The sequence below is a fragment of the Botryllus schlosseri genome, chromosome 8 (assembly GCF_051294905.1).
Source record: "Botryllus schlosseri isolate E-star chromosome 8, Bs_hap1, whole genome shotgun sequence".
NCBI classification, from domain to species: domain Eukaryota; kingdom Metazoa; phylum Chordata; class Ascidiacea; order Stolidobranchia; family Styelidae; genus Botryllus; species Botryllus schlosseri.
In genome coordinates, this window is record NC_137243.1 from 3,010,963 (window position 1) to 3,032,754 (window position 21,792).

General features: G+C 39.9%; 1 protein-coding gene and 1 long non-coding RNA gene across 2 annotated transcripts; one reads left to right on the plus strand and one right to left on the minus strand.

Moving 5' to 3' along the window:
- The first annotated feature begins 425 nt into the window (after positions 1-425).
- LOC145444205 (uncharacterized) lies at positions 426-7,832 on the plus strand. Its single transcript, XM_080322140.1, has 8 exons — positions 426-1,760; positions 2,451-2,663; positions 3,534-3,800; positions 4,347-4,433; positions 4,500-4,631; positions 5,611-5,743; positions 6,551-6,635; positions 7,048-7,832. The coding sequence occupies exons 1-8, from the start codon at positions 1,712-1,714 to the stop codon at positions 7,090-7,092; spliced, it is 1,011 nt and encodes a 336-aa protein (XP_080178266.1). The 5' UTR covers positions 426-1,711; the 3' UTR covers positions 7,093-7,832.
- Positions 7,833-18,041: 10,209 nt separating this feature from the next.
- On the minus strand, positions 18,042-20,086 carry LOC145445382 (uncharacterized). The gene is made up of 3 exons (XR_013916985.1): positions 19,685-20,086; positions 19,173-19,303; positions 18,042-18,234 (listed from the first exon to the last, which is right to left on the minus strand). It is a non-coding gene; the product is annotated as an uncharacterized LOC145445382 (long non-coding RNA).
- Positions 20,087-21,792: the final 1,706 nt, after the last annotated feature.

Below are 21,792 nucleotides of genomic sequence, written 5' to 3' on the forward strand. Positions count from 1 at the left end.
GTTATCAATACTTCGGCAATCCGCACACGATTTGTATACGGCCAGGGAAAATCTTTATACAATCACACTCAGCCCGAAAAGCTCCTCCTCGTCACCTCATCCGCTTAAGCAGTGTCTTACAAATAACCTAGAAGTGGGCCGTGGGCTATAAGTCGGCAGTTACGGAAAAAATGAAGAATATCGGACTGGTGTAAATGACCATAGTAGTCGACAAACGTCATGAATACCACAAAACAAAAAGCACTCAGCACGAAGATAGGTCACGCGTACTCAATAGTAAACCAATACGCGGGGAATCACCGGGTAACAAACCACAGCGCGAAGGTACCTCAAGTAGCACTATGGAAAATCGACGTAGAATTAATTGATCTAAGAAATAGATATTAAGAAGTCATTCGATGTCACAAAAGTCATTCTTGTATTGCGTGGTCAATAGACTTGCATGCAGCGTAAACTATGGATTCGTACATAGAAAGCTTCAACGTAAACCGTCGCATGTTGACTTAATCTCATCTCCAAGACGTAGCCATATTAATGCCTTGGCTGAGATATGTAACTCCCATTTATTGTTGATTAGGGAAATGAATGTACTCGCAAATATGCTTCATGCATTCGAAGACCTTAAGAACAATTGACGGGTGTGCTGATCCCAGGTGCATACGTTAATATATACTGGGATCTGGTAAAGGATATTGAGCAATTGCGTCTCACATAGCAACCAGAATCGTTGACAAGGAAAGAATGCTGCAAACGATGTGAAGTCAGTCAATGTTGATATGTCGGCACTATAGTCGTGGTATATCGACATTTGCTATTTCCCGCGATGATTATAATGAGTCATTAGGCCTCATGCTTAAATTGCGCAATGCACTGGTTTATCGGGATATACTGTTTTGATTCACTGAAGGGTGAAAGGCGATCACGTATAGCCTAAATATTGTCGTGCTTATGACGGTGTGAATTTATAAAGTAGTGCGGCGCTCTCATTATGGTGATTTGTGAGCTCTTTCCCTTCTCAATATTATTACATGATATTTCCGAAACATACGTTGTATCGATTACAATGCATGTAATGTAACACAGCGCCGAGCAAAGAATTGAAAGGTTCTATTTGACCGCCACATGGTGTGTATTTGATCTGGCGTTGTGTTTTTGATCGATATAAGAACACGATGACTATACTATAGGATAGGTCTATCTCCACGGTGAAACACCCATTCTCTCTCTCTCTCTCTCAAGGCGAACTGTGACGATAAGCATAAACCGCTTGAGACTATTCCTTGAGACGACTGCAAATAGACTGCACAGTGCACAGTGCACAATCGTGGCTTGTTCATATCACAGGCTAGTATAAAATATACCGAGTGACCTAGTGTGCGACAATTGAGGGTTGATCTGGCCTACTTTAATAACGTATCGTTAACACCAATAATTGTTATTATATGCAGACTTATTTTAGCAGGCTAGGAAATTGGCAGGTGCTACCGAGAAATATATACTCAATTAATCAGGTCAGAAGATCATCTTTGGTCGTATTTTTCCAAGATAGATTATGTCGTTATATGTAATTTCCGAGAGCATGACAGATATTGATTTGACAGCTAATTCCATGATTAGAGATTGCATATAGATTAATTCCATTTCCATTAATTTTATTCAATTTCAAGGAAGAATCTATAGATAGACGTAATTATTATAGACAATATCAAGAATGATCGGAATATTGATGATTACGATGTTACTGGCCGTGCCCCTTCAAGGTAAGTCACTGCACAATAATTCTAATTAAGTTATTCGACATTTTTATTTTGTGAATGGGTCCATTGCGATATATGAGGATTCGGTTCAAACATTATTATTCAAAATAGGAAGGGAAATCTGTTTGCTTACAATCATTATAGGAATTTGCAATAACAGAATTCGTTAGGGCAGGAGTCGATTTCCTGTTTCAGACATTCGCGGGTGAAATGTTTCTGCAATAATAAACAGGTCTATTGCGTAACACTTTAGCAATGAGATCATGTGCCCGACTTCTCACTTTATTCCGTTGACACCGTTTGGCGTTTGAATAGAATATCACGCTATCTGTAGGCGATTTACTGGCGCAATATATAGCGGATCTACGCAGCACATGGAAATTGGAAAGTCACAGGATACTTCATCTTGTGTGAGAAATTGTCTGTATTACAACCACATTTTCACGCTGTGTCAAATATTATAATTTGCCGATGACTTATAAAACGAAATGAACATCAAACCGCAACTGAAATATTACAGAATGTAAGCTCGTACATCCTAATAACAAAGTGTACTAAACAGCGAGTCTGCTTGGTGACATTTTTGCGGCACTGAATTCAACATCCCGAATCTATGACATAATCTATTACTCGCTATATATGCATTGTTAGTGTAATTCTCGGTGCCGTTATGAACACTGCTCTATATTCAAGTTACAGCAGTTGCCAGCGATGAAGTCTGTGAAAAGACGATTCCTCTCGCTCATGCCGAATCGGGAGGCACAGTGCAAATTTACGGAGGAAATGACGGCCAACGGACATGCTTGCATATCGCCCAACCCGAGAACAGCGACATTTTGGGGATGATGATTAAACTGCACGGGTCGCAATCCTTTCCGGAAGACACCGATGTGACAAGAGTATCAGGTACGTTGATTACGTTTCAGATGCTCTGATATTTCCTGAATATTAATATCTCAAAGGACGAGGCAACAATCGGGTGATTTTACATACTGTGAGAATTTTGCTTTGAGGACTACATTCATTGCAGTAGAATTTATTAACTCGAAGGCTTTTCGTGTGCCCCTTGTCAAGAGCTAACGGCACAATAAGAGGCATATACGTATGATATAAGTATGACGTATCAATGTAATAAAAAAAGTAACGCTAGGCAAAGTCAGCTGTTGTGATAGTCTCATAAGACAAAGAAACGAGAGGAAATCAAATTACACAATACACGGAAAACGTTGCACAGACAATTAAAGCGGTTTATGTTAATGGAAAATTTTTAAGATTGTACACGTACAGAAACTCCTTCTTCCAGCACAAATCATGATTGGCGATTTGGTCAATGGTCAATTTTATGATGGAGGACTTTAATACAGGCAAATGGAACGCAGATCCACATTTGGCAATCACAATGAACATACCGTCATTGTAATGTCTGGCACAGACAGGATAATTCACTAGATGTTGACCGATTGATGAATTGTGTGCTTTAACCTGGTTATCAGAAGTTAGGACTTAAGAGCCAGAGATCGATCTGTTGATTAACTGACCTAATCTATTTGGTTTTCGTTTGAACCTCTTCGTATATGCTTCTTACTATGCACTGTGCAGTTAACTTTTGATAAGGGGCACACAAAAAGCTATTGGGTTAATAAATTCTACTGCAATGAATGTACCATTAGTAGTATGTAGTAAATCAATATTCAAGTATATTACCGCGAGTCACATATTCAGCTATCTGGATTAGCGTATGTTTCCGTTCATTGTCACTTTGCTTTACCTCGACAGACTTCGAAATCGAACCGTTGCCTGACGACGTCGAACTTCCGCGCTGTCTGATACTGACCTTCGGCAAATCATGCAGTGTTTGGAAAGAGAAACTGCACAGCAAGTGTCCCGGGCTAGTCGATATGAAGATGATTCATGGGAATGTGACCGTAGAGTTGCTTCGCGGGACCTCGTCCGGGTCAGAGGGCGATGAAAGCTCCAACTCGTCTGCAACTGTTACATACAAGTACATCACGGTTTACGATGGAATTTTGCTTGATTGTTCCGGTGAGTGTAGGCTATGTGGGTGAAAGTTAGGGTCCTGGATTGGTTTCATTCCTTAATCAGTGTTTGAGCTAACTACACATTTCGTTTCGATAATTTAGCTATTAGCATTTCTTGTTATGATCGTAGCAAACCAATGCGTGAGCGACTGTACCACGTGCGATACGCTTTGTGTGTGAGCTTATAAGACGAGCACGCGCTGTTTTATTTGAATACTTTCCATTTACTCCCCACCCATCGCGAGATCCATATAGAATATATAGTTTGCTTTCAACTTGACAACGATCAGCCGTGTGCTCGCGTTGATGTTTCCATTTCATTATAATTCCCGAAGAAAATTATTATTATCGATTTGTGCTCTATTTCGCAACAATCAATCCCGGTGACATGTTATACAGAAGCCTGTTACGCGTCAAAGTCAAATATTGCACTACGTATGTTCCGCGGTCGATGGTGTTATGGCGTAGATATACCGATATAACCGCCGTCACAGGGCTTTAATATTGGACAATTGTCTACAATTAACGATTGCTTTTGTTTGTGATTTAGTTATGACAACTGAGAGTTCTCTGTCATCTACCGCAGCAGCTCAAACCAAGGAAATGCTTCAGGAAAACACCAGTATTACCGAAGCAGGTATGGTTTATCTATTTACAATCGGAGCCACTTTAATCGATATGCATGGTACGATCTCTTATTAAGATACGCCACATTCTGAGAACAACACGCCAGGAATGGAGAACCAGACAATGATGTCGGATAGGCATTCGCCAAAATTTGGATGGACTCCGACAATTACGGTGCCTACGAGCGTCCGAAATATCTCAACACCAGGTTTGTGTGACGTTGGTGTCCAACTGTTACACAGCAATACACATCTCTTAAGTTAATTGACCCAATATCGGTCGCCATTAAGTTAATTAATGAAGACACTCGAGGCGAAGCCTTGCTGCCTATACCTCATATCAAACGCGGAAGCATACACCGTTGTGTTGATCAGTCACGCAAAAAATACGAGAAGTCATCGTGAATGTGCGATACTTCCGATCTGCGAATTAAGTAGCTAAGACCAGCCCGTGCAGTGCTCATGTTTTCGTTGTTTCCTTCAAGCAAGATTTCGGGCTATACGGGCAAATTGCGTACTAAAAAACGTGGCTCTGAACACGGAAATTGGCTGCAATATTGCACCGAAAGTTACTGCAATTTGATGATTTGATGATGATTTGGATTACGAATAAAATAGTATTTACTGTGACCAATTCTTTAATTATTTATTATAGTGTTGCTCACCGTAAATATTATTTTATTCAAATCCAAATTTTTCGACGGTAATAACTCCGCTTCTACTGGTTAGAATTGAACCAAATTTGGTGAACATCGTTTCTATAGACAACCAAACACTTTCATGGGGTGAAAAGAAAAAAATTAAAATTTTTCGGTATTTATTTTTATATAATAAATAGAAACTTTCTTCTCCTGTAGCAATGCGGCTACTGGTTGGAATTGAACCAAATTTGGTGTGTAGGCTTAAATTAGGTAACCTAAAAATTTTATCAAGTAGCCAGTGCGATTTGAGAAAAAAAGTCATTTTTGAAGAGCCTTACTGTGTAATGTATTACTCAATGGACGTAAGCAATGAAAACTAAGACAATTTAAATGATGTTAGCTCTCCTCTAAACAACCGCATTTTGTTAAGAGGTATCGTATCCGAGTACACCCCTGGACACATCTGATAGCTTTCGTGCAGTGTCATTGAACGAAATTCCCGAACAGGCAACACACTGGTTATTGAGCTTCATCCTTTCTTATGTAGAAAATGAAGTTACATATGGGATGACTCGCCCGGACGAAACAGATTCCACATCTGTCGTTATCGTTATTATTGTTGTTGTTGTCGTCGTCGTCGTGATTGCCGTAGCTGTTCTAATCAAGAAAAAATGTGGAAGGTTCGTACAAGCAATTATGGAAGATTATTGATAGTATGTGACACGTAGGAAATATTTACTGTTTAATATTAGACTTGATTCCCCAAGACGACTGAAGATAAAACTTGTAACATAACACCATTACTCAGTTTACGCTTCCATAGCCCTAACCTTGAATGACGGGGTTGAGGATAGGTATATTTATAAAACGAGACGATCAGGTCCCTATGTCAGTAAAGATTTATTCTGGTACAAGGGTCTGCAGTCATTTTTGACAAGCTAGAAATAACCAACTGGTGGAAACCGTGGGACGCACGTAAGCTTTCTTGTAGTTACATGGACCACCAATCAACCATATCTTTTATAATTAATGACGTCGCGATGACGAGACCACTCTGTAAATCTCGATATGACTGCGGACTGCAGAGTCTTGCATATTTTAGCTTTATTTTGACAATTTTCGTTGCCCACTTCATCCTCACTCAAACGTTACAGACAAAGCTACCTTAGAAAGGTTGCACAATGCACTGTAAACCCCTGTTTTATTTCGATATCCGCACAATTTTCTCAAGGCACTCTGATGCATCTAGAGAGCTACCACAACACCGCACATCGATGACTGAATAATGATATTAACTTAGCAGCTATTCTTTCCCTTTCTCACGATCTCATCACAATACCGTATATAGTAGGCGCGGAACGGTCAGATTACCAGGTCGTTAATCTCATGTAAATTAATACTCAAAGCATATCTCCTGCCCGAAATGACATGCACCCATGCTCACATTGCGTGTTGTATTCATGATATCTACAAATATTTTTCTCAAGGAATGACGCAGCGTCAAACAAGCCGAATAGTGGGGCGTCGGGAGACTCTTTGTTGCCTAGTGGCCGGAAGGAACACGGACAAACGGTAAGCATCGTCGCATTGTATAAAACACAAATTATAAACTCCCTATAAATCATGTACGGATTAGACCAGGGGTTCAAAACCTAGGGTCCATGTATGTTGTATAATCGCAGTACGCGGAAATATTGGCAGTCACTGCTCGCTCGATTCAATAAATTTGGCAATCGATTTGGATTCGGGCTTTCGAATGTCCTGCTCTCTTTACGATAGTATAATGTACGATGGCGTGATACATGAATAACCGCAATGCCATAAATAGTGTGGAATGATAAGAATTGGGAAGGTAACGGCGTGATCCATTTCATTCTAGTCGTCCGCTTACTTTGTCACCGTCCGGTATAGGTCATCTGGAGGCTGTTGTACAAATGTAATGTGCAGTGATTCTCTCGGTAATCTCGTCATTTTAATCTTTCAGGATACCACACCTTACAGCAGTATGGAGATGCAGAATATACCATAGATTGGGTCAATCTGCGAGCTGTTGCTGCCAACTCATACAGTCGACAATGTCCACTAATGTACTGCTGCACAAGAACAGGCGTGGTCTTAGTGTGGGAGAATCGGACAACTCATAAGGACACTGGCCAGTGGACCGATATATCCGTGCGATTGCTCTTCGACGACATACTTTTTAATTGCTTCGATACTGTTTTCCATACTGTGCTTTTGTGTAAATAATACAATCCGCTATAATCCGCTCACTTTTGGCCGAATTAAGCGGGGAAACGGCTTTGTGCGAGTTTGTAAAGGCACACAATGTATTCAAAATATGGTACGGTTGCGTGATAAATTTATTGCAGCTGCGCTATATGCTGCAGTAAGTGGCACAGATCACATAAAATGCACCTTAGTAATACCTTAAGGTTATTTGTTGCATTGTACAGTATTTTCGATACCAAACCACACAGCAGATACTGTATACTGTATTACTGTGTAACGGGCGCATATAGGGCGTAATTAGTACTTTCTGATATCCTCACTGTCAGGATGCGTCTTTACTCTTTTCTTTAGTTTACCGTGCAATTTCACTTTTTCTGCTAAACTTTTCCGTACCTGTATTTATTCTGCATTTGTTCTACAAGATGGACGCAATTGTATATTCAATTAAAAGCGGCCATGAAACTGACACAACCTTGTATGAGTTGATTGTCGATGTTACTGCATGCATCGACATCTTGTGTTAAAACGAACGAACTACTATTTGTTGTGTCGCAACCTGATGATTGCAAGCCTGCGTCCTAATTTGTCGGGGTTATATTTATGTGTAATTTTCAGTTTTTTCCCCGTTCCCAAGCAGTTTGATCGAATAAAGCGATTGTCCGTGATATCCGATGTCCGAATTTAGCCGAGCCGACTGTATTGGTTTAGAATTGCACCGCACTGTCTTACCAATAGCAGAGAATGAGATAGTGATTAGAATGCAGACTGAAGCGGCAGTGAAGAGGTATGTGTCGGCACTAGGTATGGGCGATATCGATTTGTTGAAAATGTGATCCGATAGCCTCAAAAGATGAGTCATTCAAAATTGCTCTACTCCCAGAGGTGGTCAGTAACGAAGTACTTCTACTTTTTGAACCACTCGAAGTAGATTTTTCCTACTCACACTACTTTTTAAGTAGTTATGATTTTAGACTACTTCTACTTCTAATTGACAGTTTTCAGTTTTGTAGGCAAAAATGAGCGTAGAATACCAACTTACTTACTTACTTACTTGTGAACCACCACTCCTACTTCTACTTGAGTAGAAATTCCGTCGTTACTTCTACTTCTACTTGAGTTGCGACTGTGACTACTTTGACCACCTCTGTCTACTCTGTGAGCACGAAACAATACTCATAAGCGGCTTATTACTTCGACTTAAAAATGAGGTAATACCTTGACGGTCGAGTTAGGATACTCGTAGTATCATCATTTTATTGAAATTTTTATCAAATCAATACAGCTAAGATTGCGATACATTGAAAAGATAGGAGGGTGCCGAAACGACTTGGAGTAGTCTTTTAATCAGACATCGACCTTGACCTCGCAGCATGTAAATAAGAGGCATGCACACTGGATTTAAGAAAGGATAACACAAAAGGAAGCGACAATAATGAATGCTGCATGTGTCGGTATAGGCGACGTCGATAAGTCAGATTGTGATCCGGTAATCCAGAGGGCTGACTATAGTATTGATTCAGTTGATGTTGCTCGTATTTCGATTTGAATGTGGACATTGGACTGGACATGCTCGACGACCTTCGGATAGTTCCATGTGCTAATTTATCAGTTATGAAGCAGTTAGAGCGATTTCAAGTAGCATATGCTATCCTGCATGCCTCATTTTAAAATAAGTTCTTTTCCAAATTTACAAAAAGATTCGCGGCACACCCGAGAATCTGTGACGGCACACAGTTTTGGAATCACAGATATATCACGAGTGTTCGAAAGGTCGATCGCAATCTACCGGTAGCCTACATCGCGTGGCCTTTTTGGTAGATCACGGCCTTTCGGCAGATTAACACTTATAGTTATCCTAGCTGTATATCATAATGGGCTACTCAACCTACGATCTTTCGGTCCAACACTTCCGAGCGTAAATGAAATATTTTATGTGAGTGAGAGTGAGAATGAAAGAGTCATACACACATAGAATAATATGTCTCATTTCAAGAACATACATACATATACAATACATACATACATACTCTCTTGATGACCCATCACTTTCATCGGTTCTATACCAATACCGACAAAACCATTACCGAGAATGGACACCACCGAGAATGGACATTACCGAGAATGCCCAATGCCGAGAATCTAACTTATTGGGACGGACATTGTCGAGATTTTTACCGGATAATCGACACCGAATGTGTCAACGCCGTGATGCACATACACACAACCTGTATGCATAACATGCCTGCATTTCATATATTATATTTTCGGTAATGGAATTCCCGGTAATGGTTTTCTCGGTATTGACCGGACACCACTTCCATCATTCTCATCTTAATCTTAAGATACAAGCTAGAACACTATGTAATCAGGGGTATTGCAGCAACTCTACTTGAAAGCTACCTGGCAAACCGCAAACAATTTGTTAAACTGGGGACATTAAGAACGACTACCAGAGGTATAACTTGTGGAGTGCCACAAGGCTCAGTCCTTGGACCGACTTTTTTCCTCATTTATATTAACGACATTGTTAATGCATCTTTATTCCGCACAACGCTATTTGCTGATGATACTCACCTCTTCATAACCTCCAACACTGTCGATGATTTGCATGCATCTGTGAATAGGGAACTCCCAAAAGTGTCGAGATGGCTGCAAGCAAACAAACCAAGTTTGAATGCAGATAAGACCGAGATGCTCGTTTTAAATAATGCCAGTCATAATTTCACTGTGAACATCAATCATAAACAAATCTCAATATGTGACTCAGCAAAATATCTCGGCGTCACCATTGATTCCAAATTGTCTTGGAAGCAGCATATTGAATGCACAATATCAAAACTAGCTCGGTGTGTGGGAATAATGACCCGTCTCCAATCTTTGGTTTCCAGATCAGTACTACGAACCATCTACTTCTCTCTTTTCCACTCGCATCTGCAATATGGAATCGTAGTATGGGGAAATGCATGTACAACATTTTTGTGCAGAATTCGAACCCTGCAAAACCGTGCGATACGGCTGATCTCATCTGTACCTTTACGTACCAATTTATCGCCTTACTACCGTAAGCATCGAATTTTGCGAGTTGATGAACTGTATCGCTTCGAAGTATCAAAAGTTGTTCACAAATATTTTTCCAATAGTCTCCCTCCTGTGTTTGATGACTTTTTCATACCTGCTAAACATGTCCATTCCCATTACACGAGATCTTCGTCTAAAGGAAACGTCTACTTACCCCAACCCAATTGCAACCTAACTAAGAGATCTATCGACTACTCGGGACCTATCATCTGGAATGCATTACCATCACATATCCGTGAATTGCCTTATAATAGATTCAAAAAAGCCCTACTTGATCACCTCTTGTCGTTACACTAACACTGTTGCCCTACCTCGCCCAGACATTGCTTCATTGATCATTTGCTACCATTGTTTAATTTTTTTTCTATTTTCCTTTCGTAACTAAACATTTTTTTACAGCCAGACTGTTCTGAGTCAAGTGTACCTGTTTGATGCTGGTGTGATCAGATTAGATGACCTTCACGGTCTTATCGATCATTCCTATCTAATACCGAATACTGTGCACGCATATTTTCTGTACCACCATCACTGCCGTTTGTTATGTATTTTGGTTCGATGAAAATAAAGACTCTCTCTCTCTCTCTCTCTCACGCAGCTTGAAGCGTTGAGCTGGATTCGCTGAGCTGTCAATGAGTCGAGTCATGACTCGAGTCATTACAACCCTGGTGTGAATATCATGATCAATTTCAATATTTGAGGACTTTTGCAATATATCCGTTCATTATGTTCGCTAGCAATGCGCTCAAAGTTATTATGTAATGCAGTGGTGGCCACATGAGATTTGCGAACCATTGCGCGAGTCACTTAAATATTGATGACCTTTTATTAGTCATCAGATAGGAGTGAACCGGACTAGGTAACGGTGAAAACAAGATTGATCTTACTACGCATCAAAATCAATTCTAATTATGCCACGAAAACTCAGCGTTATGTAATAAATGTGATAAATGAATTCGGTCAATAATATTGTTGCTTGCATATATTCCGGATTGTCTCTGTATACCACTGGGCTGATTTGGCAAGGAAAGGCTTATTAGGCGCTTTAAGATATCAATATCGAATGTTTCGGCGAACATGTGTCTATCATTTTGTGCCAAGGTTTCATCGCTGGCGATCTTTCTACGAGTGCGCGCGCGAAGTCGCATGTTAGACGACACGATCTCTCGTAATTGCGAATATAGTTAGACTGAACTCTCAAGAGGGCACCAATACTTGAAGCAAGAAATCGAGTGACAATAAATCGCGTGAATTCTAAGAAAAATTTCCAAGTCAAATAAATCTGCCGCGAAATATTCTACTTCATGGTCATTGGTCATATATACGAAGATCTACGAAAATGTGGCTGGACCCAGGCTACGCTAATGCATCGGAACTGATATTTTAGTTATCGACACCCCCAATTCCATATGTTCTCAAACGCAAAATCAAGACGACCGTTTTATTTACACGAGTGTTCATTCCCCCCTACAACTATGCACTCCATCTTTTATACATATCGTTTACTTTTATATTATATTGCCTTTTATGTACAGCGCCCTAGTTTAGTAACGATATATTGTTATATTCGGTGCTCTATAAATTACTATGTTATTAATATTATTATTATCAGCAGGATGGCATATTGCGCCCCGTGAATAAATGCAAATTGGGAATCGTGCGCGTCTCAAAGAAGTTTCTCCTTTAATTTGTTATGGTAAGTGTGAGCAATCTTTCGAGTGGTGACAACTTTCTCCAGAGGTTACGAAATAACAGCATGCTTCAACTAAGTAAATATTTACAATTCACCCGCCCGCGTTCACCCTCTAGAAACTCATGAATAATCTTACCGTGTGGTATCAACCAGAGGTGGTCAAAGTAGTCAAGAAAGCTACTCAAGTAGAAGTAGAAGTAGCGACGAAAAAATCTACTCAAGTACGAGTAGAAGTACTTTTTCCAGAAGCAACCTAAAACTACTTGAAGTAGAAGTAGAATTTACCGACTTTAAAAGTACTCAAGTAAGTAAGTAGTTGTGAAAACGATCCCAATTCGTTCACATGGATTGTAAAAAGGTGCAAATTGAGCTATGCGGAAGGTGACGAGCTTGATTCATATTGATGCATACCGGCAGGTATCCAATTTTCGATAGCATAATCATTCGTCCAAATCATGGGATGAAAATGATAGTATTGATATGGAAATGCGATACTAATCCTCTGTTTTCTCGAACAGCACGTTTTAGAAAACAGTATGGTACGTCGCCATCCCCCATATTATAAGACCCATAGTTTAGTCGAAGAGCAATACGGAGAAGTGATATAGGATACGGTGTAAACACTTCGCGCGATTAGTAAACGTTAATAAAAAATATGGGGAACCGTAAAAATGCCATATTGTGTAGCTTTATTTCCGGAAACTAAAGGCATTACTACACTTGCTTTTATACTCCAACATGTATGTTATCCAGACAAAAGAACTGATATTGATACTACATCTTCTGAAAGTGGAACATGTATTTCATGCCTTTAGTCTAGAAAGTTTCAAAGGTGGTATGCTAAAACAGCTCTAAAACTAACAAAAAAGAGTCAGAGTCCACTTTTCCAGGTTAGGACATGCCGTGGACATGCTAAATTACGATATGACAAGTAAATGCTAGATTGCGAAACATCAGTTTCAAACGTTATTATGAGCCACATATATTGTGATGAATTATTTCATATGGGCGATGAGGGATAATGTGGTGTGAACGGAACCACGCCAACCCGTCACCTAAATTATATTCACCGATACTTTCGTGAGATCATACCAGTCACTCCGTATCCACTGCGCGCGAAGCGCGACGAAAATTCTTGGCTTTACTCAACTTTTATGAAAATTAAATGTTGATACTGATACGTGAAAACAGCCCCGAAATTTCTCAGGCTATCTTCCTGATTGGAAGATTGAACTACTTCTACTTGACAAACTGAAAATAGCGAAAAGTAAGTAAGTAGATCACAAAATATTACGAAGTAGAAGTAGAAGTAGCGAAAATCAGATCTACTTGAGTAAGTACCAGAAGTAGAGGAAAACTACTTGAGTACTTCGAAAAAGTAGAAGTACTTCGTTACTGACCACCTCTGGTATCAACATATATAGATAGCTAAAGATATATAATTGCGTGCGTTCTTAGTCTTTGAAGGTACCGCTTCAGCTCTACCGGTTAAACTGATCATGATAACATATTAGGGCGGAGCATGGACCGGAACCGTAAATGGCCGAGGCATGTTGGCCGAGACCTCTGATATATATATGTCCGCAGTCAAATTCTCAATCTTTCATATACGCGCCTGAGTGGTTGTCTTACTTGACAATGAAGTCGGGCTTTCGAGTAGCTGTGAAATGGGGTTTAGGGGGCGAAGCAGTCCCATAAGTTCGGTTGATCCCCCTATGGGGGCCTAAGACCAATGCAAGTAACAATATCATTGATTCATCCATTAACTTGACCTACCCTTATTTTTTTCTGTCTGCGCCCTTGCGCCAGAAGATGCTATCAACGGAAAGGACGCTGTGTTTTTGAAACTAAAACCAGACACAAGATAAATTATACCACCCATCAATTGTATTTTAAAATGCGTGATGTTTGGATCACGAATCAAGGCTTGTGGCATTGTACGATTTACTCTAAATCAGTCCTTGCCAACGTTTTTGGGAATGATGCACCACAGTCCACGCAATACATCCAATCTGTAGTAATCCTAATCAGAATAAGAATGGGCAATTAAGGCTGTATATAAGGTAAAGGACAGCTTATATTACATATTTACAAAATAACATCAGGCAATTAATGCGAGCGTTTCATATGAATTTTCTCGGCCAGTTGTACGAAGAGATGCAGTCGCCTTGTTTTGAGTGCTCCTCTTAGAAGCGTATCAACATCCTTTCTAGAATTTCTCTGATATAGCAATTCGGCAATACATTTACACTGTATAATATATCAGAGTTGGACTACAAGAATATTTTCAGCTTTTCCAATAAGATTTTAATTGGAATTATAGCTATGCAGTTTTTTTTCAAATTAGGTTAGAATAATAGCTAAGCAGCATTTCCAAATTAGATTAGAACAGTGGTTTTCAACCTTTTTGAGCTTCATTCGAACTTTTTTTGTAAAATAAATTTCATTCGCACAAACTAACCGAAAATTGTTATACAAAAAGAAGATGAAAATACAACATTTATGTGTTCAGATGTGCAACAAATTGGCTACTATGTATCTTAAGCTATCAAGTGTCTCATTTAAAAGGCTCCTATTTTCGCTCGTTTTGATTTCAACCATTCCACTAAAACCCTTTTCGGCCAAACAAGTTGTCGGGTTTTGTACAAGAACGCCTACTAGTGCTTGGATGGCCAGGTCTTAAAATCTGTTCTGCACTCCTATCCAAAATACAACGTATTTTTCACGAGTGAAAAATGCTTGCTGGAAGAAATCGATTTTGAGAGCTGACAAAAAGGTCTAGGAGGCTCCAGTAAGTAGAACGGGTGAAAAACCCACTTTTCGTATTGAGGCATTTGCGTTATGTCTTGGAAAAGAAGGCCCAAGCGATCAAGGAGAGTAGGAGAGAGAGAGAGAGAGAGAGTCTTTATTTTCATCGAACCAAAATACTAGCGATGGTGTGAACGTGAGGTTCACGTTCGCGTTCAGTGTGAACCTCGGAAATTTAGAGGTTCGCGTTCACAACAGAACCTTCGTATGTTCTGCACTGTGAACCTTTTTCATATATTACAATTTTCACTTCATTATAACATCTTTCTTTGGTTCAAATTTATTGCATTTCAATTGTGGGACACTCTATGCATGGCGCTGGCAGCATTATAAATCAACACTAAACGAGCATGCACCTTGACAATCTCAAAAGTTGTAGCCTACTTACTTTGTTACGAAAGTTTGCTCGGAATATCCAGCTTTTTATTTGTAAATATTTAGTGACTCACTGCTGTGAGTTTGACCCGCAATCAACCAACATCACGAGCGAAATACGTAGTCAGCGAATGATTCTTGTTCAACGTTCAACCAATCAATTAGATTGATATCGTGTTCTGATGAAAAAAATCTAGCAGGCGTTACGGGGTCAATCTTTACTGCATCATTATAACCTAATCCGTGCGATTGGGGTGTTGGCTACTGCTATATAACTCGTTAATGGGGTCGAAATTGTTGGCAAAGCGACAAAAGATATCGATTTTAAAGGAAGTATTATCAATCAATCAATCAATCAATCTTCTCAAAAGATTTGGTGTTCTAAACTTAGAAGATATATGAGGAAGCTAGAAATTGCCAAGTTTATGTATCAGTTCCATTGCGGTCAATGTCCCTCAAATTTCAAGGACTACTTCACCTCGGAGACAAAAGCGCACAAGTACAGCACACGCGCGTCAACGAAGAACAACTACCATATGATCAGGACTGAATACAAGAAAACGCATTGCTCTATCAAGTATGCCGGACCCCAATTGTGGAACAGCATCTCACCGGCTATCCGACAGTCGTCGAGCATGTCCGCATTCAAGTCGAAATACAAGCAATTTCTTCTAAATCAATACTAGCCAGTCTTCAGGATTACCGGACCACGACCTAACATCGACCTCGCCCTCCGCCAAATGCTACCCCATTTTGTCGCTTGCGTCTTATATTCTCTGCATTACTTTTCATTCAGTGTGCAATGTGCATGCCTCTTATTTACTTCGCCTAGGCTAAGGTGGGTGTCTGATCTTAATGGCTACTCCAAGTTGTTTCGACACCTTCCTATCTTTTCATTGTATCGCAGTCTTGTGATGTTTTGAAACGATGAATGTAGCGGTCGGTGCAACGACTTTTCGCAAAGACACGCTGGTATAGTGCTTGATTGGAGTCGACGCTACAGCTACAGTTCCCGTTGTACGCACTAGTTGACTGACTAATGACCGCTCTGAGTACTCTTGCAATCCTGATCACACACGCAGATCCAAGAAGCTTTCTTTACTAGCACAGAACAGCCAAATAGTAGTAATTAGTGGTCAGAAACTTGTAGATTTACCAGGTTCGAATGATACTGCGGTTCAATAAGAAATAAAAAGAATAAATAAAGCGAAATGGAGCCAATTGTCTATTTTACGACGGAAGCGCGGGCGCGCCGACCTCCGTATGCGGGCTCTGAGAACACGTGTGTCGCAGACTAACTGTGCCGTCACAGCTTGTGGTTTCGAGAGTGACCTATTTACGCTTTCGCGCACGACGGAATTGGGACAGCCATTTACAATGAAAATATTAATAAACCTGATTGATTGATTGATTGAGCAATATGACGTAACGTGACGTCATGAGGTTCACGTTCGTGTTCACACAGAACCTTTCAAAAAGGTTCGCGTTCACACGAGCCTGAACCTTTCAGAGGTTCACACCATCCCTACAAAATACATAACAAACGGCAGTGATGGTGGTACAGAAAATATGCGTGCACAGTATTCGGTATTAGATAGGAATGATCGATAAGACCGTGAAGGTCATCTAGTCTGATCACACCAGCATCAAACAGGTACACTTAACTCTGAACAGTCTGGCTGTAAAAAAATGTTTAGGTAAGAAAGGAAAATAGAAAAAAAATTAAACAATGGTAGCTAATGATCAATGTAGCAATGTCTTGGCGAGGTAGGGCAACAGTGTTAGTGTAACGACAAGAGGTGATCAAGTAGGGCTTTTTTGAATATATTATAAGGCAATTCACGGATATGTGGTGGTAATGCATTCCAGATGATAGGTCCCGAGTAGTCGATAGATCTCTTAGATAGGTTGCTATTGGGTGGGGGTAAGTAGATGTTTCCTTTAGACGAGGATCTCGTGTAATGGGAATGGACATGTTTAGCAGGTATGAAAAAGTTATCAAACACAGGACGCAGACTATTGGAAAAATATTTTTGAACAACTTTTGATACTTCGTAGGCATTAGGCACATTAGAGTACGTTGCTCCAACTTTTTTCGATTTCCCATTTTCTGTCTCGGGAGTATATGTGGGAAGAGCAAATAAACACACGATACTGTGTGTTCTGCTCTTTAGCTCAATCTAACTTGAGAATTCATAACAGTTTAAAAACGGTAAAGCAGCTTTTAGACTACCACCAAAATCTGAGTTTTTGTGGCATCTCGCGACCCGAGCCTCACCCATGAAACGGAATTCAACATCAATATTACAGTGGTAAGCTACGATTTTACGAACATGTAGGCCTATGACATACAGAAAGCGCACACCACAATTCTATCCAACACTGATCTACAAAATATGTCTGACGCACGCGATTTCAAATTAGGGAGAATTAAATTCCTCTACACTGTAAAAAATAAAAACCTCGATTTACCGCGAAATGTTTGGAAGCACGGTAGCCAGACATTTCGTGGTAATTTAACATTACCGTTAGTCAATGTAAATTGAACTTACATTCGTCCGGTAATCTCACTTTACACGCCAGACTGTAATGTTACAGTCACCTCCGGTATATCCAAACTACATTTTATCCTGTATATTTGCCACTCAGACTGTAATTTTACTGCCTACCCACATACATGCTGTCTGTGTAAATCAGGATGACATACCAGCTTGTAAATTCACGTACATCCCATACCTATCGCAAAACAACCTGATGCTAAAATATCGCAAAAGCTTCTTCACAGCCCCAAAACGAGATTGATACAAACTGTATATTCATTCATGATTCATGATGAGAAGATTATCGATGGAAAAGTATTGCTGCTGGAGGTCTAATTCTTCTTTAGGAGACATGCAGTAACACGAGTGGTCTCCCACCATCGGCCAAACTTCCAATTGTTTCTCTTTCTCGTCCTCATTCCTTCTGTGTAGCTAGTATCTTGCAGCTCCACTAAAAAGAATTCATGCGTAAGTCGCTATAATAAGCAAAGTTCCTAACCTAGACATGACAATATAAAGACTACTAAGACAAAGAGGGTAACAAAAATATAACAATTTTTGAAGTACCGGTACTGATACATTGTGTGGTGACGGCTCCGCCTTTTACATGATATAGCAGAGATTCATGACCTACTTCACCATGCACTTTATTGCATGCTGTTATTTCTTGACCCCCGATCATGATTGTCCAGCGTATCGGTAGTGGAAATATATTGAAATCGCCCAAATGTACCATAAAAAAAATTCTTTCGTGAGGAGCACACGATTCTGATTCCTGGTCAGATTTAGAAGGGCGCTACTATATTAAAATCGAAAAATTAAGTTATGTTGAATTGCGTGGAGCGCGAAGAAAATTTCAAGAATAATTAAAATCTCTAAAAAAAATTGGGAGTGAATTAGTTATTTCAATTTGCATGTCGACGGATGCTAACACATACTAATTGAATTAGGTGTTGGCGGCCGCACCAATTCCCATCTACGGCAGCAGGTTGCTCATCCCTGATCTTATGTCTTATGCCATTGAATCCGTATTCCAGTCTTCAACATTTTTGACAAATTTCCCCAAACTTGTTTGAAAATAGCAAAAAAACATTGGACAGGACATCAATTTGTTTCAAGGTAGGTTGCACTGAGACTAAACCTAATGCTGGTAGTGTCTACAGAGAACAAGGCGTCGTTCTGTACTGCCATGCCCAATTCGATCAGTTTTGGAATTGAATTGAATCAAATTGTGTTGATATAGGGTAGCTTAATTGAGGGCGAAACCGAGCAACCTATATTGCATCGAAGTCTGTCTTACGCAGTGCAGTTCGCCAGCTATTAACAACAGCTATCCAGCGCAAAGAGCTTTAGGCTACTGCCAAAGCTATGAAGTAATGAATGACTTACACGTGGGAATTCCTCTAAATCTTCAAAGAATATCACAAATTTGCTTAAATGAAGTTGAGCGCGACTGCTGGAGTTTGAATTTGGCGAGCTTTCTTGAATACGAAATAAGTTTCATCTTCAACAATCGTCTTCTGAAAATGGTTGTGACACACATGTTTAGTCAGAATTCATACAGACTTTGTCAATTTCTCGCGTTCCCCAGATTGAGAACCACTGATCTTATGTATTGAAGCAAAAGGTTCCTCATTTGAGGTGGCATGTGTACCAAACAAATCTAGCAGGGGATGGAAACATGTCTATGCTATGGCTCAAAATGACATAAACATCCCAACAGTGTCAACTACTCCGCGGCAGAGTATGTGGTGTCACAGGTCAGTATATAGGTCGACTAACATCCCAAAATAGAACAGAGAATGCGGCGAATGAAATATTTCAATCATGAAATCAAAGTCATCCCGGTGGTGTGCACAGTCGTAGATATTCAAGGTAACGAATACTATGTAGTACTGTACCTTTTACGATGCGTATCCCAATCAGCATTCCTAGGAATCTTCAACGATCGTGTCCACTTTCTTCAAGCACAAGCTTCGCTCCACCCTTTGCTCAAATCTCTATAATGGCCAAACGACGATACGCCACTCTAACGATTTCAAAATAAGTGGTATTCATCCGCTGACATGCCACCAATAATATTTACTGGCCACTGCGTTATAATGTTTGATTTAGGTCGTTTTTTTTACAGAAACATTTATCATTACATCTAGTCCCTTTCTTTCCCATCTAATTGCGTATAAATTGATATTTATTCCATGTGATGTCACTACTTACCGTACTTACGTAACCAGACGCTGCTTGTGATGTCACAGTGGTGCGTTGGTTGTTTACTACGAATCTCAGAAAAATTAGTAACGCGTAACGGTAACCTAATGTACGCTATTAAAGGTCGCCTTGTTCGCCATTAACAACTGGTCAACTTAGCATGCGGCGCTGATATTTCTAGTTTCCCGAACAATGTTATACATCCTAAACTGATATTCCAACTCATCAGTCCTATCCGTGACACGAATGTAACCAGCGAGACCGGCCGATAGCCACAGCCTTATAATATAATATAATGGCTATATCTACGATTGTCAGTTGTTTCTTTTACCCTACTATGTACTATACTGAAATTGGTACTAGGGCCAACAATTTCCGTATGACAGACCCCAGTCTCGCGAACGAGGTTGAATCAGGTCAAATCACCACGAGAATGATATCAGTGACATTCAGTTCCACGTATACATTGGCTGCAGAGATTTTCAAGCTAATCAATTTTGTCAATAGCCTGGTAAACTTCAGAAACAAGTAACTGTCTGTCATTTTGCGAAGAAATTCTGGTAAATTGACTTTAGAGCTAAATTGAGGTAATATTACATATCAAAATGTAAAATTACAAGCTACGCACAGTTATTGGCAGCTACCGGTAATTCGTTGCAAAATTTACGGAGATTTCCCAGTAAATCTACCAGATTTTTTACAGTGTACGTGTCGCAGTTGTACTACTGTCTACTCAGATTGTAAGAGAGCAGAGATGAGCGGATTTGAAATTTCTATGTCCTAATCCAATCCAAATCCAAACCTTCAAATCCAAATCCAAATCCATAACTTTTTCATATTCAAGTCCATGTCCAATCCTAATCCGATTCCAACTGGAAATTCAGAAAAAATACTAATTTATGCACCATCATTGGTTTATTAGCAATTCTATCAGTTCAATACACCACAAAAAATGCGATACAATGAAAAGAAAGGAAGATGTCGAAGCGACAAGGAGTTGTCTATGCAATGGAGGGGTTCGAAAATTTTCTTTCACAACCAACGATTCACTTGATTCAAGATAACTTAGTAAACATATAAGTACATTAATAACTGATCTGAATAAAGTTTGTCGCCATTCGCCACAGGACATTTCTATCTCCCAGAAAATAGGTAAATCCAATCCAAATTCTAATCCGTTCTGAAAAAATGTCTAATCCAAATCCAATCCAAATCCAACAAAATTTCACAAATCCTGTTTTTTCAAAACCTAATCCTAATCCATGCTCATCTCTGTAAGAAAGAACGGGACTATTCAGTGCCGAAAACGGAGCATATATGTATCGAATGTTTTGGTCATCCAGAGTCGGTAATTTTTGGCTAAGGTTTTGTCGACGCTCATGTTTTGGCACCGCATTTTATCAGCGGCTTGTTTTTGTTGGCCTAAACTTTACGTCGTCATGTGACCCGACGCAGACGCGGTTGGCCTCGAAATGAACGAGCCTCACAGACCTGAACTCGCTCGTTGCACATCCCTAGTCCTGACACTAGTTCATTCCAGCGGTCTTCGACCATGTTTACCAGTCGGACAAATCTTATCATGAAATCTTAAGCCATATTTTCTGCGTGTCTCGCTTATTGGCTACAGTAAACAACACCGTAGCCTTAGATTTGTAAAAGCTATCGAAGGATTGTTCGCAATAAATTCAACAAATATTACATACATATTAACAGATAGCTCAGCCACTGTGTCGACCCAAAATTATACCTTTTGCGGTCCATACTTTAATAACCCTTGAAGGGGTAAAAATTTGCGTTACAG